Source organism: Acomys minous (genome assembly GCF_964271855.1).
Source record: "Acomys minous genome assembly, chromosome: 8".
Lineage (NCBI taxonomy): Eukaryota > Metazoa > Chordata > Mammalia > Rodentia > Muridae > Acomys > Acomys minous.
Window position 1 is genome coordinate 57,893,556 of NC_140489.1, and position 25,805 is coordinate 57,919,360.

General features: G+C 36.9%; 1 protein-coding gene across 7 annotated transcripts in view; it reads right to left on the minus strand.

Moving 5' to 3' along the window:
* The window catches only part of MIPOL1 (mirror-image polydactyly 1), a 264,768-nt gene that overhangs the window by 37,950 nt on the left and 201,013 nt on the right, over positions 1 to 25,805 (minus strand). For all 7 annotated transcript variants that reach the window (XM_084791654.1, XM_084791658.1, XM_084791651.1 and 4 more), the window contains one exon: positions 22 to 252. In XM_084791654.1, coding sequence (XP_084647780.1) covers positions 22 to 252 — 231 coding nt within the window. The remainder of the gene's footprint in view (positions 1 to 21; positions 253 to 25,805) is intronic.

Genomic DNA, 25,805 nt, shown 5'->3' on the forward strand with positions numbered 1-25,805 from the left:
CAGATCCTTTCCTTTACTTACTTCTGCACCTTTTCATTGGCTGCTTGGGAGGCCTCCAGAGCACACTGAAGCCGTGACTCCACGTTTGCGTGCTCCGCCAGAGCCTGCTGAAGCTGGGTGGCCAGTTCTTCATTCTGCTGCTGAGTGATGGAAACAATGCTCTCTCTGTTCCTTAAGGCTTCTTCATAGGTACTAAGGGCATGGTTAAACTGATCTTTCAAGTTTTCTTCTTGAGACAACGATTTGTGTAAACTGAGAAAATATAAAAATACAAATACAAATAATGTAGGCTGAAAGTTCAATGATTTGTTTTAATAAAAAAACTTCATTTATAATCCCCATTTTTTAAAAAAATCAATATAGAAATACTTAAATAGGCAAATGTAAATAGTTTTATAACATATTATTATTATAATTGATCATTGTTCTGTAAGTTGGCTACTAGGCCAAAAGTTATGCAGACAACTGCTTATCTATGCTACCAAAGCACACAGAAAGATACTGTAAAATGTTAATTTAATTATGTCAGTGTAAATATTACATTCAATTTTCTTTTAAAGGAATAGTACAGAACTAGAAAATGAAGTATTTCCAAGTAAATGAAAGTATAATAATCTGACTGCAGAGACATGAGATGAGAACGGACGTCAGCGTAGAGGGTCCAGGGCCACGGAAGCACTGAGCGAGAAGGGACGAGGGCTGCACAGGGTCCCAGCAATCCATGCGCTGGCTCTTCCACTTGCCACAGTGGAAATACGAATGAGTAAAGTCACCAGTCAGATGAAATGTACCCAGATATATATTTTTATGGTTAATGAATCTTATAATAAATACATCTACTCATTAAGTGATATGGAGAAAGAGCATATAAATTAAGACCGAATGAATGCAGAAGAAAATGCAGACAAATAGAATCCTAAAATGCTAAAGGTCAGATCTTTGATATGTCATTACACCCACCACCTGAGGTTATTTTGAAATGGCACCAAGCACCTCACTCAATTAAATAAAGACATTTTGAAAATATAAATATTTAATAAGGGAAATTTAAAATCCACATAGGAGATGTTCCTTTTTTATTAAATAAAATCATTGCAGAATATGCATACAAAGGAAATGTCGACTGAAGTGTTGGAAGTGCAACCACTAAGCTATATAACACAAATTGATAATATGAATGAAAGCAATATCATTCTTCAAGCTGCAAAAAGCTAGTCAAAGAACTTCACTACTGGCCCAATACTGGTTTGGTGGTTCGTCTAAAACTGTTCAGATGAAGGTGATTATAAATTTCTTCTTTTCAAGTTATAGATAAGCCTTTATAGCGTTCTCACTGCGGGGTAGATATCACATAGGAACAAAGACAGTTGACATACAGGGAGAAATCATTTCAGGATTTAAATTAATCCCTAACAATAGAGACTGTTGCTAAACTCTGGTCAATTGGTTATCCCGTGTAAAATTAGAATGATGTGTAGATAGATATGTGACTGGACCCTTTACATCCTAGCTCAAAAAGGCTACTCATTATTCAAATTGCCTCCCAAACATTCATCTTCCATCAGGAAGTTATCAAGCAGAAGCAGTAGCTACAGTGATCTGTTAAAAGTGATTTCATTTAATATCCTGCAATGGCAACTCGTGCACTCTCTTAAAAAAATCCTAAAAATAGCAAATTATGTATCTTAACTCACTAGGCCTGCAAACAACCTTTGTGAATAGCCTTATTTACTGTCCTTGTTTTATGAATGAAAAAAATCCAAGCAAAGAGAGTAACGTAAATTAATCAATCCCAGCCCCCTAACGGAGGCTGCATTTGAACCCACAGCCCCACCCCACATCCCTGCATTTGAGCATGACTCCTCTGTGCTTGCCGCATGTACATATCTCTTCATCACGTGGTCTTTCTACTTCAACTCTTACACAGAAAGCTTTTCCTGCCCAAGGCATTTGTTTGCCCTGTTTCCCCTCCGTGCATCTTCATGACAAACTTCTACTCATCAGAGAAGTTGCAGTCTAAAAGCTGCTTCCCCAGACAAACCTTTGAGACCCTCCAAGTTTCATTTTTAAAAAAATTGTTAGTTCTTATATACTCACTTAGATCTGGACACTAGTCCAAGGGGCATGTCCCATGAAAAGTCTTCACTTACCAGAAAACTGGGACAGAGGGGAGGAAATCCTATTGGGACTCTAGGTGAGAGAAGCACGGGAGAATGGGGAAATAGAAGGATCCAGAGGGTTCTAGAAACCTACAAGAAGAACATCATGACAGGCCGCTCTGGGCCCAGGGGTCCTGCTCAAACTATGGCAATACGAAATGACAGTACGTGCAGTAAACATCAAACCCCTACTCAGATCTACCCAATGGACAGGACATTCTTCACAGCTGAGTGGAGACTGGGGACTGAGTTTCACATGAACTCTGGTGCCCCATATTTGACCATGTCCCCTGGATGGGGAGACCTGGTGGCACTCAGAGGAAGGAGAGCAGGCTACCAAGAAGAGACTTGATACCCTATGAGCATATACAGGGGGAGGAGGTCCCCGTCAGTCACAGTCATAGGGGAGGGGAGTAGGGGGAAAGCGGGAGGGAGGGAGGAATGGGAGAATACAAGAGATGGGATAACACTTGAGATGTAATATGAATAAATTAATAATATATATATATGTATATATATATAGTTAGTTCTTTGACAATTTCACACAAGCATATATTTTGGATTCTCTCTCTCACACCCTCCCTTATCTTCCTTTTACCTGCATCAACCTCATTTTCTCTAACCTGTTCCTTTCTCAGATGCAAGACTTTGAATTGGTTTTGTTTTGTGACCCACTTACTTTAATATGGAGTCACCTGTTGGCACACAACTGAGGGCAAGGACTCTGCCCTTCTCTGAATCTATCCTTAGGAAACAGTTCAGTAGTGAGTGGCCATCATCCATTCTGGTGCAGATCCAGTTATTAAGAAGTTATTGTAATGGTCCTGTATTGTTCAGAATTGGCATTTGGCAATATAGTATTTTGCATCCCTTTTCTTTATTCTCTTTACATCCTTTCTGCCTCCTTTTCTGCAATGCTCCCTGAATCTAGGAGGTAATGAAATTAAACGTCCTGTCTTTAAGGCTGAACACTCAACTGTTTCTTATTTCTGTATTTGTCTAAGTCTCGGTAGTCTCCACAGTTCACTGCAGTTTCCTGGATTGATGTTGTAGTTACCTATATGTATAAGCACACACACAAACAGACCGACAATTTAGAAGGTCCTTTGAGCATATGTCAGCATAGCTAAACAACAGAATTAAATTCACTATTAGTGTAAGTACAAAACCCATATAGCCATTGTGGAAATCTGTGGGAATTCCTAAAAAAGCTAGTAAGTAGAACAACCACAAAACTATTCCTATTCTGGGCATATGCCCAAAGAAATTTACATCCTACTACTGAAATACTTGCTTATCCATATTTATTGCTGCTGTATTCATAATAAATGGGAAGTAGAATCAGTCTAGATGTCCAACAATTGATGAGTGGAAAATGGAAAATGTGGTACTTCTACACAATGGATGGGACTGGCAGGTAAATAGATGAAACTGGAAAAAAATTATACTAAGTTAGGTAACTCAGGCACAGAAAAACAAATGCCATGTGTCCCTATCTTTGAATCTCTAAGTTTTGTGTGTTCAACTTAAGAGTTTGTGTAGAGACCACAAATCTAGAAGTAAGCTATTGTGAGAGGAGGATAATAAATCACATGCAATATGTGGAGAGCGGGGACTGACTTTCACACGAACTCTGGTGCCTCATATTTTACCACGTCCCCTGGATGGGGAGGCCTGGTGGCACTCAGAGGAAGGATGGCAGGCTACCAAGAAGAGACTTGATACCCTATGAGCATATTCAGGTGGAGGAGGTCCCCCTAGTCACAAACATAGAGGAGGGGAATGGGGTGAAAGCGGGAGGGAGGGAGGAATGGGAGGATACAAGGGATGGGATAACAATTAAGATGTAATATGAATAAATTAATAAATAATAATAATTCAAAAATAAAGACCTTTATATGGAAAAAAAGAAAGTAGGGAGGTGTAATACTGGGAGTGGAGAGGAGGTGGCAGGATAGGAGATATGAGAGACCATTTTTATTATAAAATGAAGATGATATGAAAAAGCCAATGGAAGCTACTATCTTATAATCAAACACACACACACACACACACACACACACACACACACACACACACACACACACATGCACACACATTGGGAAGTGGAGACACCCTGAATGGGTTAAAAGAGTTCCTCCAAAAACTATGGGTTATTAAACAAGTAACTAATCGTCAGGCATGTTATACATTCTTATGAGATGTTGGTCAGGAATCGATCATGAGGCTCCCTAAACAATATAAGCTCTTGCCATTTTATTTTTGTTTGCCCATCATAACTCAGAGTCATAAGAACCTATGGTTGATTATACCACCTACCCTTATTGTATGATATAAAAAATGGAGCTAGAACTAAGTTTCAAGAATGTTCTCTGTTAAGCTTAGTGCTTAACAGAGCTTAGTGCTTTTACAATGCACTAAGGTACTACTTAGTCAGTGGGGAACGTTAGAAGGGAGGCATCCATGAACTACCTAGTTGTGAACGCTATGAACTACAATACCAACTCATCAGGCAAGATGTGCCCACTTGTGAAGTAGTGGCCCGAATGTTATGAGGGCAACCAACTGCTCTCTGATTGGATTAGAGACCCATTTCATAAGAGGGAGCTACACATGGTATTGTTATTATAAATTCACTCAAAAGCCCATGGTGAACAAAGGTCATAGAGCCTCTTTGGAAACTAAAGTTTAAATTTTGATGTTTTATCCGCTAGTGTCTCTTAACTGTACTCTTGTACTCGTTAAACTTATTGTAGTGCTTTTCTCCTTATTTTGTAGTTTACATCCCACCGACAATATACTAATATTTCATTACTGATTATATCATTAATTTTAGGTAAATGTAATTTTAAGGTCTATTTTATTTCATGAGAAGTACATATTAATTAAAAACCTAAAAATTAAAATGTTTATACTCCTAAAGAAATTTTCCTATATGAACCCAAAATAGGGAAAGTAAAAAATAAGGCAGTGCTTTTTTTTGTCTTTTACATGGACACTAGGACCCTACTGTCTAGCTTTCTTCAGGGAGTCCTATTGTATATAATCTTCTTTAAAAGTTATTATATTTCCAGATACATTTTTCAGCACTGAAGAAGCATCACAACTTAGTGACCCTTAAATAGCATGGGAATAAACCAAGTTATAGTAAGAAGAAATGATAGAAGGTCAGAATAGTAGTTGAATCACTCACAGAAATTCAGAGCACATGACCAGTGTCACATAGGACTGTAATTATTTCCTGTTTGCTATGAAGGCAATGCAATAAATAAAATTTCAAGTCACGTTTCAGTTTTGAAATTATATAACCTTAATGATTTAATGTTCTCAAATACTAAAGTGAGACTTTAAAACATTACAAAGTACCTCTGATAGTTAATCTCAATTATCAGTTTCTCAGAGTTTAGAATTACGTAGAAGACAATTTTCTGGGCTTATCTGCAAAGATGTTTTCAGGAAAATTTAATGGAGTTGGGAACACCTATCTTGAATGTGGATAGTTAAAACAAACCCTTATTCTCTTAAGTGGCTTCTCTCAGGTGTTTTGTCCTAGCAATGAGAAGATTAACATAGCACTATTTCACATTCTTAAATTTTAAATTTTCTCCAGAGGACTATATTGAATACAATAGAGGATCAAGAAGAAAATATCTCAGTGGGCACTTCTCCAGTAAGTGGCATGCAATAGACTTTGGTTTTGTTTAGTTTTGTAATCAGATTCTTGGCATATTTTAGGCTGGCCTGGAAGTTGCTATACAGTCCAAGTTATTTTTAAACTTGCAGTCCTCTCAGGCTTGGGATTATGGTCACGTGCTACTACCTAAGCTAGACTTCCTTTGTGGAGTGCTTTTCCTCTCTTTAGGTGTTTCCTGGTTGTCTCCTGTCCACAGCTCTAGAATCTTCCTGGACTCTGATTCTTCAGCTTAAAGCATTTGAGTATGCTCAGGCCCAAGACACAGAACAGCATCTTCATGTGGTATGTTCTCTTCATCTGCCTCCTGCTTGTCAAATGCTCAATTGTTATGTTGCACATGGCTCAGCTGTAGTACTTGTGTATTCGCACATTTTCATTTACTCTCCATTTTGATGCTACTTTTCTGATGTCTTCTCTTTTCCATGCATATTATTAAAATCCTGAGGAAAGCATTTCACTCACCTCCCTACAATAAGCACTTAACACTTCAGTTTATACTTTATCTTGCAATAATTGATTAATAAATAGTGTGATCTATATAAACTGTTATTTGATAGTTTGGGTTTACAATTTAGAGGTGAGGTAATATAGACTAATAGTTCTTTTGTTTAAATCTTTGTGTGAGTCCATGTGTGGTGTGTATGTATGTATGACGTGTGTGTGTGTGTGTGTGTGTGTGTGTGTGTGTTCATTTGTACTGATGCCATGGCATGTGCGTGGAAGTCAGAGGACAGCTTCAAATGACTGTGCTCACTGAAGGCAGGGTCCCTTTGTCATTCACTACTGTGTAAGAGAGACCAGATCCTCTCTGCTTCTCTCTCTCTTTTTTTTTACTTTCATCTTTTATTAATTTATTCATATTACATCTCAATAGTTATCCCATCCCTTGTATCCTCACATTCCTTCCTCCCTCTTGCTTTCCCCCTACTCCCCTCCCCTATGACCGTACTGAGGGGGACCTCCTCACCCTGTATATGCTCATAGGGTATTAAGTCTCTTCTTGGTAGCCTGCCATCCTTCCTGAGTGCCACCAGGCCTCCCCATCCATGGGACGTGGTCAAATATGGAGCACCAGAGTTTTTGTGAAAGTCAGACCCCACTCTCCACTCAACAGTGGAGAATGTCCTGTCCATTGGCTAGATCTGGGTAAGAGTTTGATGTTTACTGCATGTACTGTCCTTGGGTGGTGCCATAGTTTGAGCAGGATCCCTGGGCCCAGATCTGCCTGTCATGATGTTCTTCTTGTAGGTTTCTAGGACCCTCTGGATCCTTCTATTTCCCTGTTCTCCCATGCTTCTCTCACCTAGAGTCCCAATAGGATGTCCTCCCATCTATGCCACTTTCCTGATAAGTGAACAGCCTAAGTGTCTCTCACTAGAAGAATGGATAAAGAAACTGTGGTACATATACACTATGGAATACTATTCAGCCATTAAAAACAAGGAATTTCCGAAATTTGTGGACAAATGGATTGAACTAGAAATGATCATAACGAGTGAGTTAACCCAGAAGCAGAAAGACTCAAATGGTATATACTCACTTATATCTGGACACTAGGCCAAGGGGCATGTCCCATGAAAATCATCTCTGCTTTTCAAACTGCTCCAGGAGGAGCACCGGCACTACTGTATCTGGCTTTGTGAGGTCCTGGGGTCTGTAACTCAGCCACTTGAGCACGCATAGGGAGTACTTCACCCTTCACCCGCTGAAGCCCCTCCTCAGTGCAGCGAATGCTTCTAGACTTGGAGTCATCTTGTTTCCCCAAAGTCACTTTGCAGTGTTTAAAGTTTTAGTCTTCTCCTCTACTGTGAAACCTTGGGGAAATATTTTCCTTTCTGAATTAACTTCTTCAACTCCAAAAGAATGACAAAAAACTCATTAACTCAACAGAGAATAAAATAGTGATTTTAAAATCTTTTTCATTCATTCATTCATTAAAATTTCCTTTATATCTTGATCAAAGCTTCCTCTGATCTTTAAGGGTAAAAATTCTTAGCCCAAGTCCTGGCCAAGAAAAGGCATTCTTACTGTGAAATTTTTATACGATTTATATCTTGTTGCCTTTGTACAACATATAATGCAATACTCAACTATTTTGTAAATACTGCTGAAAACAAGTGCCTGTTGCTACAGGCTTTTCATGAATTAGGAGAAGTAGACCAGTTTCCTCAACCTTTATTCAGCTACTGATAACATTCTTAAATCATTCTTTAAAAAAAAAGTCAGGCTTGGCTTGTTTTACAGAGTAAATAAAACCAAAGCAAAGTATAAAAAGCAAAAGTATGCGCTACCTTGTTGAGAGGCGAATGCCTGCTTTTACTTTCTGGTTAATTGCATTAGTTAATATACAAGGCCTTTCAAGAAAACTATAGCTTATTTTACTTATTTTTGAAAAAATTAGCTTGTACTCGAATAGGCTTCAACTCTGAATAACATACAGAGGGAAGAAACCCTATTCAGCATGGCTAAGCTCGTGGGCAGAGAGGTTTCATGAATAAACAGACAGCCTGGTGATGTCACTGTTGCTTCCTCTTGGTTGTAACCGATTTCGTTTTAAAAATGTTAAAATGAGAGAGAATATTTTGTTATATATATATATAATATATATATTATAATATAATGCAAAACAATTAATACTCTTAACTAGACAAAACAACCTAAGAGTACAGAATAACTCAACACCATTGAACACTAGCGTGTAAGTAATATTGACAGATACACAGAACGAACAGACACACATTATTTTCCAGTGTCCCCAGAACCATGACAGACAATATCCTGGGTGACAAAACAAACTTCAGAAATTCAAGTAATTAAAGCCATGCATAGCTTATTCTCAAACAAAAAAATGGAGTCAACCCAGACATTAGTAACAGAAAACTAATGTTACTCTAGGATCCCTTTATTTACTATTTATTTTTCCTTTAAGTGTATGCGTGCTTTGCTTAGATGTATGTGCATCACATACATGCAGTAAAAGTGGAGGATGGAAGAAGGCGGTTGATCTTCTGGGACTGGAGTTGCAGATGGATGTGAGCTGCCACGGAAGTGCTGGAATTGAAGTGTTGCTCTCTGTGGAAGAACAGCCACAGCTCCTTACCACTAAACTATCTCCAGCCCCATCTCCCTAGGTTTTATATGTTAACCGGAAAACTACTAAACAGCTGGAAACTAAACAAGATATGTCTAAATATCCTCCGAGTGAAACAGGAGTTCCCGAGAGAATCTAAAGAAAACACAGAAGTTACTGAGGACGAGAGTGCAGCACACAGACATTCGTGGGGAACAGCTAACGCTGTGCTGAGAGCAAAGTTGCTGCACTAAATGCACACATTAGGAAACATGCAATGCATTAACTCAGCACTCTAGCCTTCCTCCTCAGGAACCTTAAAACAGTGAAACAGATGCAAAGCGATGTGGAAAGAAAGAACAGAAGCAAAAAAAAAAAAAAAAAAAAAAAAAAAAAAAAGGCAGAGAGAAGGTACCTATCACCAATGCAAGGAGCTGCAGGGACTGTCACTACTAATCTTGTAGATATGAAAAGATAAGCATTCATCAAGAACAAGGACACACACCACACATAAAAGAGGCAACTTCAAAAAAAAGTAGGCCATTCTTTTAAGTAATTTTTTCCTTTCAATGACTTTGAGAATAGTGAGATCTCCTATCTCTGGAAATTTCAAGTGTTTTAAATTGTAGTCATATTATTTAAACTATGTTAAGAATTCATCTATCCAAATTATCCATCCATTGTACTCTCTTTGTAGCCATAAGTCTATCTTCTGCTTCTGAATTCTGATATTAAGATTTCACTAGTAAACGAGAGTATACTGTATTATCTGTTTGTGTCTAGCTTATTTTATTTACTGTAATGTCCTCCACACTCATCTGTGTTGTCATCAATAATAAGATAAGTCTTTTTATATGGCAGACCGATATTTCATTGCACACGTGTACCATGTTTTCTTTATCTATCTGCCCAATGACAGACAACTGTTTTAAGTTTGTTAGTTCCTGTATGTTGTTTCCTGTATGGCTACAGACTATAATCCCAGCCTCCAAAGGATTTTCTCCACGTCCTCACCAGTGGTTTAGATCTTTGCTCTGTCTGGAAATCAATAGGCATTGAAACCATCATTTACCTACAGAGTTGGCATTTTTGGATACGTTTTAGCAACAGCAGATTACACATTCTTCTCAAGCTTAGGTGAAACATTTGCCAAGCTATATGGTAGCATGGGCCACAAAACATACCTTAGCAAAATCAAAGAACAGAAGTCATAAGATATGCTCTTAAACCGTTATGGGATTACACAATAAATTAATATCCAAACACGGCTGGAAAAAATATTTGGCAGTTAGACAACAAAACTCTAAATGCTTACGGGCTAATGAAATTTAGGGGAAAAAAAAAACAACAACAAATAATATTTGGAACAAAGTAAAAATGAAAATACAATTTACCAAAACTTGTGAGATGCAGAAAAGTAGTGACGTATAGGCAAAAGTTGAAAACAAAGGATGCTGATGAGTTAAATGAAGTGCAGTGTGGCTAGTGGGAAGAGACCATCAAAATGTGGCTAGAGATAAGCTATGTAAGGAATCTGGTCTTTACTTAGATAAATGGAATGCTTACTGAAAGATTTTTAAAGGGCGATAGTGAGGTTTGCTTTAAGATTCTGCTCTAGCTATGTGGTCTCCTAAGGAGCTAACTAACAGGGTGGCTATTACTCATCAGAGCTGCCTCTCTCACAGGCAAGCTGCAGTTGTTCTGAACGGCTCAACTACTGGATCTCGGCTGGGTGAGATGGGAACACGCTGCAGCCTAAGTCTATAAAACAGAGCAAAGTTGGGGAACTCATTTTTAGTTAGGAGAACCAGGATATGCGTGAAGATTTGTGTTGTTACGTATCAGAATTCAGATTTACTAACTTCTCTAGATATTATAGTTTGGCATAAAAGAGGATTTCTTTAGAACCCACTTAGGAAAGTTTTATTTAGAATCAAGCTGTGGTTGCTGCCCTCACCTCAATTTCATTTCAAGGTGCTGTAATCTGTGCTGGGCCCAGTGTGCTACTGACTTTGCTCAACATAAAGCACTTCTCAAGCCTTATCTAGCTCCCCTATCTGGAGCCAATTCTTTCTGGAAAGGCATTCTTTCCCTGCTTTGCAATTCAATTCATCCTGGCTTCTGTTTACTTTCCCAAAGCCTCTCAAGTCTCCTAGAGAGCCCTTCTCCTCCTCCTCTTGCCCTTTGACTGTTGGTGCCTTCTCTTCCTACCCATCTCGCCTGTATCACTTCATTGTCACTCCTTCAGTTAATCATCTGTAATGTGGCACATTCCTCACGGGCACAGATGGCTGCACTGAGCACCAAAAATCTGCACATACAGCTTGAAGACACTGCCAACTGTCTACTCGGTAAATTTCCTCCACACAATGTCTTGGATGGGAACTCACGATGTCCTTTTAAACCCGTCCCCAATGAGCTTTTTCTTCCTTTCATTTTCTATGGCACAGCCATGTTCTTTCATCTTCAAACTGTACACTAATGTACCATCCTTCATATGTATCTCCCAAGTTACAACCATTTATGCTCATTTACACTTAACCCCCATTCATCATTCAGTTTTATTCCATTCTGATTGCTGCTATCTTTACATAGAATATTTGTATTTTTTAAGGTGGATTAGTGTAATAGTCTGCTCCTCGTCCCATGCCTTGAGTGGTTTTCTAAAGCACAAAGAGTAATGTATACCTCCCTGATCACTCCTCAGCCCTTTTCTCATCATGCAATTATTTATGCATAAAACTTCAGTCAGGACGAATATTTTTCAATTTCCTTAGAACCCTGACCCCGTCCTGCCTACATATTTTTTGGCCTCACCTTGTATATGAGTTTCCTTAAGAAATACAAATTAAGGGCTGGAGGGATGGCTTTGTGGTTACTGTTCCATCAAGGATCCAGAATTTGGATGTCAGCATGTACCTCACAGCCAGAAGGTAACTCTCTCACGTGGTATCACACTGAATAGATAGCATGTATCAGGAAAAATAATCCAAAACAAAATCCTCCACTTTTAGCCATTTGATATTGGCTACTACCTAGAAAGTGTTTTTCAGTCAATAATTGCACCACAGGCGAATGGATTCTTGATTACTTATACCCCAGATCATGCAGTTCTTACTTCTTGTGTCTTAATGGCTAATAAGAAACTTCTGAAGTGTCTAAGCCTGTCATAGTTATATTTAGTAAGTACATTAAACATGCAGGATACAACGCCGATCACAGGCTGCTTGCTTTGTGAGCACTAAGAGTAACCAGAAGCCCAAGATGTAAAGAGCTCTTAGTCTACCTGGGAGCGCTGTGGAGTCCAGGGGCAGGCACAGCACAGCACCAGCACCTCCATTTCAGAAGTCTCCCTGCTGTGCTTCGGGAGACCTGCCTGTGCCTCGGTGAACACATGCTTGCTGTGAAACAATTTTTGAAGAGGCCACTCACTGAACGTTTATTGAACAACTACACAAACATAAATATAATGTATAACAGCAATGAAAACAGACAAGAATATCATCTCTTAGGTTTATTATTTTAATTTATTTTGGGGGGAGCTAGGGACTCAATCCAAAGCCACTTTAATACTAAGACTGTACTTCATCATTGAGTTACACGCACATCTTTATCTTACATATGTTTTACTCACCATTTTATCCGTAGTACTCAGCAGAATGCTTACTAAACATTTGAAAATTTGTGACCTCATATTTCTTAAGGGCTGTATTTAATAGGAACCACTCTGTTTTCCCCTGTGTGGTGATGGCCTTCCAAGGGAGATGTGGCATACATGGCAGATACCGTACATGAGAAGCAGAGAGGGCTGAGAAGTGATTCATCTTTGGGGGGGGGCTTTTAATCTCCTCCCATTTTCCTGATTTTTATACTATTTTCACAGAAGTTTGTATATTCAGCATAATACTAGTTAGTGAGCCTGAATGCCGGACTCTAACAGATGAGAAAATGAAAAGAAACAACCATGTATCTACATATCTATATTTCTATATGATTTGCCTGTGGTGTTGTAAAAAACCTGGTATTCATAGCTGGATGGTCTCTAATTTTAGCAAATAACGTATATGTTTTATGTCCCTTACTAAAAAGGAAATTAGCTTCTTTTTTTAAATTGTGTTTTCAATGGTTTTTTTTCCTGTTTAATAAGTGAAGACAGACTCTGACAAAGTGAGCCCAAGCTTCTTCCCTCAGCCTGACTTATCTCTACGTTTTAGGGATTATAAAGATAAAGCTAAGGCCATTGTTTCTTCTAGCGCTGTGGTATCAGGCAAAGCAATTCGCTGAGGTTTCTTCAAAGGGAAGCACATGCATATCACCAGTCTGATAACGCTGAAACACGACTTACAACACATTTATAGACATCAGAATTCTTTTAAAATTTTAGCTAATAATCAGGATGAATGCCATTTACTTTTGTTTGGCTCTCCAGGGAATACTGTTTACTTTGCTTTAAGTTTTGTGTGAGTCATTTGGTTATATGCCTTTTTTAATTAGCTCGAAGGAAGCAATCACTGGAGAGAAAGCGGAAATCAATTCTGATCCGATATTGATAGCTACTGTGCTGTAAACTGTGTGTCCTTTCTAATTAAATGTAAACATGTTCGGTTCTAAAGTCCAGCGGCAATGACAACAGTCGCTGGGAAGGATTGCTTAAGCAGTGCTCAACTGATTTGCCTGGCCTTTATTTCTTCCAGAGCTGTGCTTGTGCAATCATTGGTGGGGTGAACGCCGGTTGTAACTGACTTTTTTTTAAGGCCATCTTCAGAGAAAAGGTTTGACAAGAATGTAGAGCACTCTGTAATACTTAAAGTTACTTATTAACTCTGTCCTTCTGATAGCTAATCAATGGCATTGCTGAGAGTCAAATTTGGTGCACTAAACTGCCCCTTTGCCTAAAACCAAGTCTTGGTAAATATTTAATGGCAGTAAAGGTGTTTTGCTAGTTATCAAACTGATATGTTAAAGGACTCTTAAAAGTAACTTTATCTTTCCTTCACTGCCATAAATAATTTGTTCAGCAATATAGTGTGTAGGTGTAAAAGCATTTGGGTTATTTCATTTTTAGTATTTTGTTCAGAAAAAGACCACCTGAGAATATAAAGAGATGTTTATTTAAATTATAAACAACAGTATCACATAAACATAAAAGGAAAAAAAAAACCCAACTGTTCTTCTTGGTAGAATGCCAGCTTAAAAGTATAAACCCGCCCAGGCCCTTCACTTCACTGACACCGCACCAGGCTTGTTGGAAAGCTGCTGTACAGCTGTTCTCATACGGAAATGTCAGACAATTTCTGTTGCTATAGAATTGCAACATAATCCGTAAAGTTGGAAGACACAAGACTTTCTGTTTTTATTTAAAATGGCAAAAGTTGGTGCTTTACATGTTTTAAAAACAATTTTTTATTAAATATTCTTACATATACATTTACATTATTACACATATATACAATAAACTACCTATAGCAAGAAGAACCATGAAACAATCAGGAATTATATAAATGTTACATTCATAGTGTTTTGGCTATTTGTATTTGGCAGCCTTGAAGAAAATATCTTTCCTATTACATGTTTATATTTTAAATTACTTTCTGCATTTTGTGTCCCCTTATTTTAATGACTCTGGTTGGTTAGGCACAAAAATTGAAAATTTCAAAATATTATTAGGCAACTTGGCAAGTGAGCAGCCATTTTTTTAAAGAAATGTGGCTGATTTCTTTAAACAGATACTCATTTCAGACCTACAGATTTTAAAGACTTAATACAATTACCAAATACTGAACTGACTATTTATAGTCTATTATAGAAATTTAAATAATATTTTCCTAAGTATTAAATAAAAACTAGTAATTTAAGATATGACCTTTCAAGATATACTTTACCAGAGGCTTGGGAGATGGCTCAGAGGTTAAGAGTATTGCCTCTTCTTCCAGAGGACCCAGGTTCAATTCCCAGCACCCATGTTGCAGCATATAACTGTTTGCAATTCCAGGATTCAACACCCTCACACAGACATACAGACAAAACACCAATTAAAAAACAAAAAATTAAATTAAAAGAAAGATATACCCTACATCGAAAGGGTGAGATATGGGGCTGGAGAGACGGCTGGGCACTTGTTGTGGCTGAGGACTTGAGTTTGATTCCTGGCACTATTTTGGTGGTTTGCAATCACTCATAACACCAGTTCCAGGGGATCTGATGCCCTTTTCTGGCCTACACTAGCCCCAGGCATGCACATAGTGCACAGACAAATAAGCAGGCAAAACATCCATATAAAATGAATGAATGAATAAACAAATTAATTAAGAAGGATATAACTGAGTTAGGATAAACAAGCTATGTTTCAGAATTAAAAAAAAAACACTCCAAATGTATTGGATTTGAAGTGACAACAGCAGACTTAGCAGTCGTGACTAATGTGTGTACTTTACTTTATGGTGGCTTAGAGAAAGGCATCTATATGTATGCCTTGGCTCCACATGGATAGTATATGGAAGGGAAACAGCTCCATATTATCAGTGATGCAGAAAGCTAATTTTAAAGACGTTACCGAAAGCCCAAGTGTTGTGAATTTTTCCTAATAATCCACCAAAGGATTATTTAATGGTATTGTATAACATTAATAAAACAAGGAACTATGCACCAACGTTTGGAAAGAAGGCATATGATATAAATACACATGCATTTCTGGCTTGCGTCACTTAAGGACATACTGACATTGATTTTTATCTCTAAATGTTATAAAATATAAATGTGTTTTTTTACTTCTCAAATGTTGTACAGTGATGAAGGCCCAATAAGAACTAAAGGCAGGCCAGCAGGTACACGTTTGGGGCTTCAACCTAAAATAGCTACAAAATCCATCTGGAAAAAGTTCAGACTATGATAAGGTTGCACAAACAACCAATTAACCATGTAAATGGAAAAATATGAACTGAGTATCCAGCTACTGAAATAGAGGAACACCTTAGCAGGAAATTAAAAATGTTTTTTTCCAGGCTATGAGTCACAATTGCACATATGTGCAAAGTCACAGAGACATACTGTATCAAGGATATTTTGCCAGCAAGCTCAGTTCTGAAACTGGAAAATAACATATGATGCCATAAGTGATGTGCTTCTAAACACTCTTTAGTATGCTTCCTCTGAGGAACTGGCTTCAGACCTTTGAAAAATAGTACCTAACCAAGACTGAATAGGGATGACAGAGGACTTCAAAGAAGACATGATGTCTTGGCTAAGGGTGAAAAAGTAAGAATTCACCAAATAAGAAAAAAAAAAGGGTATTCAAAACAGAATGGGTTGTGCATATTATCACGGAGATGTGAGAAATCTATTGTGACAACATTTAACTTTCCTGGCTTTAAATTTTGGCTAGTCCTAAGATACTTTAGGTCAGTGGTTCTCAATTCGTGGGTCTCAACCCCCTTGAGGTTAAGCATCAGATATTTACATTAGATAACGATAAAATGTGATGGAGATTGATTTATACTCAGAATTTTAGATGCACCAAGATAGGAAAATGTTTTCCTCAAGGCTGTCAAATACAAATAGCCAAAACACTAAGAATGTACCATTTATATAATTCCTGACTGTGTCATGGTTCTTCTTGCTACAGGTAGTTTATTGTATATATGTGTAATAATATAAATATATACGTAAAAAATAAAAAATGTTTAATTAAAAAATAAATAAAAATTATAAACTACAAAGTGTCAAAGCTGAAATGAAATGACAATTGAATTTTATAAAATTATTTAAGAAAAACTAACCCTAATGTTCCTCAAACTCTTCCAAGAAATAGAAAAGACCACAGTTGGAGTTGTATTATGAAGTCAGTATTACACTCAGAAAAAATAATGACACAACAATAAAAACTTACAAGCCAATTCCCTGATGTATATGTCATTAAAAATTCTAAATAAAATATTTTAAACCAAAAAACCCCCAAAATATTAGAATTCATAACAGCAGCAAAATTATAGCTATGAAGTAGCAACAAACTAATTTCTTAGTTGGGGTCACCACAGCATGAGGCACGGCACTATAGGCTTGCAGGGTTAGGAAGGTTGAGAACCGCTGCTTTAGATACTTACAAAGTAGACGAGGGAACGATTTCCTAGAAACAGAAGTGCCCTCATTTCTCTCACCCCAAGAAAAATCCCATCTTCCAGTTGCTGGGAAGTTACTGGAGGAAACAACAGGTCTGGTTGAGGACATGGAATGATCTACAGCATTTTCTTTTAACCTACCTAGTGTTCAGTACTGTGCTACTCAGTGTTACGGTGAAGGACACAGTTAAATTGATGACTATGGATACTTATGACGAGCATAAGAATAAAGTTTACCTAGCTTTAGGAAAGATGCACTGGGCAGGTGCAGGCCCAGAACAAGAGGCCCTGTCCTTTCACCAGCATTCTACTTCATATTCAAGGATCCAAGGTACAAATTCTTTGAGTTTAAAAATTAATGTTTTATTTCAAATTTTATACTCTCATGATGAATATTCCTTTTAAAGACTATGCATTGTCTGGAAAAATAGCATATCAATAAAATAAATTTCTTAATTTATAAATATATTCAAATGTTATATAAAAGTAAAAAATAGTATTAGTTATAATTTTCAAAAACTACTAAAATTAATGGAAAATTATCTGCTAAAAGTTTAAATATCATTGTTTTTTGAATGATGTTATGTTCCTTAAAGAGAAGATGTTAGGATGAGCTGAATTTTACAGTATTGAGAAAAGGCATGAAACTACACCATGGAGGGGTTTTGTCCTTTAATATCTCTATCTGTTTTGGTAATTATGTGCTATAAGGAATTAATATTCAGGTGTGAAAATTATAACTATTATATATCTCTTCAAAACAAGTCAATCTAAAAGACTAATTTAATGTAACAGAATTTAATGTGAGTTGGGGAAGATTGTTTGATCTTATAATACCTTATTGTAGCAAAAAAGGTTCGGTCAGGCCGGGTGTGGTGGCACACGCCTTTAATCCCAGCACTCGGGAGGCAGAGGTAGGCGGATCGCTGTGAGTTCGAGGCCAGCCTGGTCTACAAAGTGAGTCCAAGACGGCCAAGGCTACACAGAGAGACCCTGTCTCGAAAAACCAAAAAAAAAAAAAAAAAAAGGTTCGGTCATTTCAATAAGCAAAACCTAATTTCCTTTATGTGTGAAATTGGCTATAATATGCTTGTTTTGATTTTGCAGAGGTCCTACAACTGTTTTGTTTTCAACTAGGCAATAATCTAGTATGGAAATGGTCCTCAACTATAATTTATTTTTCATCTGAAGACTAAACTATGGGAAGATACCATCTCGGAACGCTCTAGCTTGTGAAATATGTATATAATCTTGCTTACTATTGAAGAAATGAATATGGAAAAAATATAACATGAATTGAGTTTGGTTGGGTAAAGTGCTAAAAACTGGTATATATATGTTTTTTCCTGTAACAGATATGAACTCACAAATAAATTACCAATATTAACATAGGGAAGATATGAAGTTTCCTGTACATGTTCTTTATGAGGCAAAGCTTCTTAACAAGGTCTTAGTTTACGCTGAGATACATCGAATAATAATATTACAAAAGATAAATTTATTCTTCTGAAAAAATAGAAATAAATGTAGTTTGGTAAACACAAATTTTGAGTTATCAAGAAAAATTTGACATCATAATGAAGCAAAATCTCAATAAAATTGTGGAATTTTCATGAAGTAGCACATTCTAAAAGTGCATGAATTATAAGTTGTCACTGTATGGTAGTGTAGGAATGATCATATGGCAGCATAAGCTGCATAAAGGACTTCTGCCTGAAGAAACGGAGACGACCCTTCTGTTATCAGTGAGATGCAAAGGAGCAGAAAACATTATTGAGGAGTGAAAGGAGTATGAAGTCACAACCTTGGCTCTTCCACCTAATGTCTATGTGATTAGGGGCAGAATGTTAGACTGAATTTAAATTGTTCAACAATTGCAAAACAGATAATAATGATAATGAATAAGACTTATTATTATTATTATTATTATTATTATTATTATTATTATTATTGCTGTTGTTGTTGTTGCTTTTTGGTTTTTTCTTTCTTTCTTTTTTTTTTTTTTTACATTTTTTTCTCCTTTATTAATTTATTCTTGTTACATCTCAATGGTAGCTCTGGCTTTCCTGGAACTCCCTCTGTAGACCAGGTTGGCCTCAAACTTAGAGATCTGCCTGCCTCTGCCTCCCAAGTGCTGGTATTGTTAATTTCATAGTTATGAAAAGAAATTACATTAAGAACATGAAACAAATCTGTCAAAACAGAGTATGACATGAGCGTCAGCTAACACTCTCACTATCTTTCCTGTGGTGGACTACCTAGAAAACTGAGAGTGAGGGCTGAAGGCCCACTCCAAGGCTAAAATGAAGGCTGGCCTTAGAGAAGACCAAATTTGGGGAGCATGCTGAACACCGTAATCCAGTTGAAGGAAAGAATCTTTAATCATGGCCACAGTTCAGGCCAGGGGCACCTGGGTCATGAGCGGAGCCAGGCAGCAGTCACAGGAGTCTGCTTTCATGGGAAGCAGACATTGATCTTGGGGCAGCTGGACGACATATTGTGAAAGTATCCCACATTGTTTACTCTAGGTCATGGCTAACTAGACTCACCCTGGGGATTCTGATCAATGACAGTTTGCAAACCTCTGGAGACTGAGGATCACATCCCTCTGAAAAAAGGCCGTGCCTATCGCAAACTTAAAATACCTACGATCCTGGGCAGATTAATGCTTCCAAATTTGAATTTGAGTTCAGAAAAATAAAATGGAAATAATATTGTGAACACACTGGCAACATTAAATAGCCAAGATAATTTTTGGCACATGTAAAAGAACATTGCAAAATAAATAAAAACTAATTAACTAAATAAATAAAACAAAAATCAAAAGAAGAACATTGTTTTGATTATAATTCATTTTGCACCATGTCGTTTTGTCTAACACTGTTCTACTTTTCTAAGCATGATTACAAATATGTAAGTAGTAAAAAAGGTAAATATTGTTTTTAGTGCTTTCTTTGGATTCTTATATCTATCACACATAATGTGTACAAGAATTCTCAAAAGTGGTCATCACTTCCATTAAAAAAGATAATTAACCGTGAGATCTGGAGGAAGCCACCAACTATTCTTTTTTCACTTACAGTATTTAAATTAAGACAACTGCTCTACTAATTGCCTAACAAGAGGCAAGAGCTTATTACTTTCTTTTGTTAAAGACAAAGAACATAGTCAATCATATTCTAAGAAAGCCTTCAAAACTTCTCTTCTCTCTCTCTTTAATTCCCATCTTTTTTATTTTCTTTCTTTTCATTTTTTAGTATTTTCTTTCTTTTTAAAAATGATTGTTTTATTTTTGGCATATATATTTATATTATTACATACAAATAAAAACCCCTATAAACAGCAAGAAGAACCACAGAACAATCAGGAAATGTTACATTCATAGTGTTTTGGCTAGGTGTATTTGGCAACATTGCAGAAAACATCTTTCCTATCTTGGTGAGTCTAAAATTCCTAATGAAAATAAATTATCTCTCATCTCTATCAACTTAAAATATCTATCTAGACATAAAAACATCTTAACCCCTAAACAACTAAGCTTAATTGTAAGACTAAACTATCTGGTCTTCAACCCAATCAGAGACTTGAGAAGGAATAAAATTGATTACGTGAGCATACAGGAAGAGTAGGTTAGCAGCTTCCCAAATGAAAAAAAAAATGACAGGGACAGCTTGCTGCCTGAAAAGTCACTCAAAACTCTCTTTAACACTGGAACATCATCTTCAGCCTTCTGGTCAAATATATCTGACAGACATATCTGTGAGTCAGGAACTACTGAGGACTTGCTTAGCCTATCTTGGCAGAGTTTGGCTGCCGACTCTGCCTGCATCCAAGCTTGGCCATTTTTAGGAAGAATCTGTTTGTGGCAGAAATGAGGGCATTTTCCCCAGTGGCTAGTTTGCCGAATTTGAAGATATCTCCATAAGGAGGTTCTTTGATGCTCATCATCTTCTTGAGGTTGGCTGGGTGTTGTCAGGAGTTAACCTGTCTTATTGTCAAAGAATCTTAAAACTATTAAAAGCATCTTTAAATGCCATATTCTCTAGGTCTCCAAGGCTTTTGAAGACCTTATCTATTTCACCTTATCTATCTATATATCTATCTGTTAAACCTAGGATGCATATTCTTGTGATAAAAATAGACTAATAGTTGACATGACCATGATTTGATCAACTAGCAATTAGCTTGTATTGCTTACTTATCCTAAACCGCTTGCAATAGCACTTTCAAGGTTGAAAAATACATAGTTTTATGTATGTATGGTTTCATAATAAAGATCATCAGATGAAAAATTCTTTTCATAGGTAAATAGAATGAACGTGCCAACATTCACTTTCCAACACATTATTGTTGCTTCTTAATACTACTGCCTGTTTTCTGAGAGGCAAGCCATTAGAAGGCCATTGAGCCTAAAATACCTAAGGACTAAGGTTATGGAAGAAAGAATGAACATCCTGCTACTTGACATTAATCACATTAACTCAGAGAACCTAGCAGACTCTGGCATTACTCCTACCTGGAAGACACTGAAACTGAGGCACGGAGCTTTAAAGTTAATGGCACTGTACAACTGAAACACTCTATGTCAACTTGATAATATGCCCCTAAGTTATTGTTCATGGATACTGCCATTTCTGTGTTTAGTCAAGAGTTAAAGCACAGGCAGTAATTCCCTATTTTCACAATATTCTTTCTGACAATAAAGATAACAAGCATGAGAACAGTTTTAGCTGGTTAAACCTGATGTACTGGTTTTGTTAATAAAAAAAATCATGACAATTAATGAAATGGATCTATTAAAGACAGTCTTCCAAAGCAGTACAGCTGCCACACCTACAAATGAACTCTTCATGACCTGTATGATTCAGAAAGAACTGTAGTAACTTGCACTAAAATCTATTACTCACAAAAGCTTCAAGCCAAATCAAAGCATTACTCAGAAGCTGGCCAGACACTTCAAGTGAAGAATACTTGATACTGCCACCTTTGATGAAGCTTTCACTTGTTATTCTCTATTATTTCTGCAGCTCATGCTTTCTTACTGAATTAAACTTTAATACATGCAAATGTACATTTAAAAATAACTTTTTGGAGGTGGACTAGAGAGATGGCTCAGAGGTTAAGAGCACTAGTGCTCTTCCAAAGGTCCTGAGTTCCATTCCCAGCAAGCACATGGTAGCTCACAACCATCTCTAATGAGATCAGGTGCCCTCTTCTGGTGTGCAGGTGTGTGTGAAGGCAGAACATTGTATATATAATAAATACATCTTTTAAAAAATTACTTTTCTATAATTGTAACTTGGCTTAATTCCAGATTTCATATTTTGTTATTCCAGCTGCAATGAAAAGAGAGACTGCTGAGTGATCATGCCTGTTTCTATTCATCTCATGCTCTTAATGATGAAGCAGTAAGCAAAGAGAACACACAAAAGAACCTCAAGGTTTTGAACAACTTTTTTGAGTTGTTTGACAGATACAAAGCAGCAGGGCATTAATTTTAGACAGTCTTTCCATGAAAAACAATCCTTTATCATATAAAAGCCATGCTTTGCTTTTCAAAATCTCTGGGTGCCAATAATTACTTTTCTGTTATGTGTATTTTGTTTCATTCAATTCTGTGACTATTATAATGAGCTATAGTCAAATTAAAAATTTCATGAATATAAATCAAAATCTATAGAGCAAAGTTTACTATTTAAGAATGACAGAACTACCCACCAAGCAGGTTAATTTACCACCCACGATAAGGGCATGAAAGATTTTTGAATACAATCTTTTCTAAAGCAAGGAGACTTTGCCATATTTGAAACTATTACTCATTCTAAAATAAAACTATTTTCAAATTCTCAGATAGCCACAAGAACAAGAATTGTTGAAACCTAGGGCTCTCATACAAGCATCTAAATAGCTTCTTTCCTTTTCATTTCTGTTAGTTGAACACATACATCAACATGAGTGATAAGGTAAAGAGATGATTCTGGGTGACATGTAGGTAAACGAGGAAGATGAACTGCTTCCAGGAGTTATGAGATGAGCACATCATACATAGCACTTATTAAGTCGCTAAGTTTACACTTGGGCAGTGATGCCAATAATTCCATAGAAAATATCCTGATGAGCAAGTATTCTGTAAACTCCACAAGTATAAAAATTAGAATGATCTGAGTGAAGTAAACACACTGTATCCTCTATTTGGTTAAGTAGCTTGTGCATAATTCTAAAGCTGGCATAGTGAATTTTTTAGGTCATATAGAAGTTTTACAGGGTTAAAATATCAGGTAAAAAGTTCCTAAAGCTCAGATACTGTCCTACATTCACATTCAAATCAAACACTATAAAATGTGTGGAAAATGTATGTTTTAAGTATTAGAGAAATTGAGTAATGGATAATAGAAAACAAAATACAAATAAAGATAGGGGAAACATGTTGATTATATATAATCAGGATGCTATAAAAAGAGTTACACAAATAAAGAACATTTTAGAGAATAAAAAATAACATTTACTAAGTTAAAATTTAGAAAGAGTCCTTGATTGAACAACTATTCATGATGGCTACACATAATATTTCAAATATAATGATAAAATGGGACTTGAAATAAAGTTGAAGACATTTTTAGGAGCACACATCAGAACTTTAAGGATTTAAAAATATTAAGAAACCTATTAATCGGTCCATGAGACACATGCTTGGACAGTTAGGAAACCAGAAAGAAACATCAAGGGTAAAGGGGCAGGCGCTTACACATAATCTTAAGGAATATTGTTCAGGGATGAAAGCACAGAGTCTTCAGGTTGAAATCATCTTTAAGAACAGATCACAATAAATGAAAGCAGTATATTCTCAGACATCTTAAGAGATTTTAGAACATGAAGGTAAAATAAATTTAATATCTTCCATGAGAAAAAGTCTACAAACGCAAATTGATTTGACTCATTGCAGAATCACTTCAGTGTAGAATCAGCAGGAAAAGAGGAGAGTAATATTGTATAAGTGGTGCAAGGATGTGGTGTTCAAATTTGAATTTTATATTCAAAAGCTCTGGAAGTTACTTAAGGAAGAAAGCAAGAAAGAAGACACAGAATCTTAGAAATGGTGATATCAACCCAGAAGAGAAATAGATATCAAGGATGACAAATGCACAAGTCCACAAAGCAGGCAGGAGGCTCAGGCCCCGGCTAGAGCACAGGATGGGAAAGCTGAAATAAGGAAAGGCAAGATCCAATTAAAAGAAATATAATTAGAATTTTAAGGCAGTATCATATAAGAAAGTCACAGCAGTAGTGAAAGGCAAACACATATATAGAACAACTTTCAGTACTTGATGGAGTGTCAAGCAATCTTTTTGTCTTGTTCCAAATATAACTGTTTGGCAAAGGGCTAGCCAATTCCATCCAAAGGCAGCCTGCTGTAACTCTAGCATACTCTCTGGTGAGCAGTCAGGATGCCACTCTTCTGTGGATTCCAAGCCACAGTGGTGACCTGCAGGTACATTCTCTACGGGCGTGCGTTTCGCCAGTGTTTACACTGAGAAACACAATAATTTGAAATAGAGTCTAAGTATATGTTGTCAACGTTTGCAGATTATCAAAAGCCAAAATGTTTTCTCCATATTTATTGGTGAGATACACTGTAGAATTTACAAATAAGGAAATTAAAATAAAAACTGAGAAAGCCATAGATTGTTAGAATGTTTTTAACATGGCAAAACTTGCAGCAACCTGTCTGATCAAGTACCATGTATGGAATGTGGAAAATATTCCCCAGGTGACAGAAGGAAGAATGTAATCTTGTTGCCATGCCCTCCTTTGTTGGCATAAACCAGCAACTATTTTTTAAGGCTGTTTGTAAGTGTATATGGAATAAAAACTGATGGAAGAATTTGAAGTTACCCTAAAAAATATAAAAATACACATCTCAAAAACTTAAACATAAAGACACACAGTAATGTGTCTCCATAGGATGTAAATACAGTATAGCAGTAAACATGGAACCCCTACCCAGATCTAGCCAAGGGACAGGTCATTTTCTACAGATGAGTGAAGAGTGGGTGACTGACTTTCACATGAACTCTGGTGCCCCATATTTGACCATGTCCCCTGGATGGGGAGGCCTGGTGGCACTCAGAGGAAGGAGAGCAGGCTACCAAGAAGAGACTTGATACCCTAGGAGCACATACAGGGGGAGGAGGTCCCCTTCAGTCACAGTCATAGGGGAGGGGAATAGGGTGAAAGTAGGAGGGAGGGAGGAATGGGAGGATAGAAGGGATGGGATAACAATTGAGATGTAATATGAATGAATTAATAAATAAATTAAAAAAGAATGTAAATACAGTATATTAGCTTATAAATACTGTCTCCATACACATGGAAGAGTAAGTAAAATATTGATTCTGAAATTCCAGATTCCATTTTCTTTTAGTATAAGTACTGGTGTAAAGAATAATTTAAAGACCTCTAAGAATGGTCAAGCCTATTCCCTCTCATCACTCTCTCTTTGTGGACCCCTCACTGATATCAAAAGGTGACGGCACAACAGATTAACAGCATACTTTCACTATAAGGACTTTTGAGCTACTAACAATGTTAGGGGTAGAGCGAATGGCTGCTAATGCTAACAATTTGTAAGCAGGACGAGCAGAAATGAGAGTTATGGACAACTGGCACCTAACTGGGGTTTCTCTCAGACGTTGTGTTTGAATGCTTGGAGAATCACTTTGTTTGGGTTCTTCTGTTTTCTCTATCAGGAGAGAGGAATTCAAAAGAAC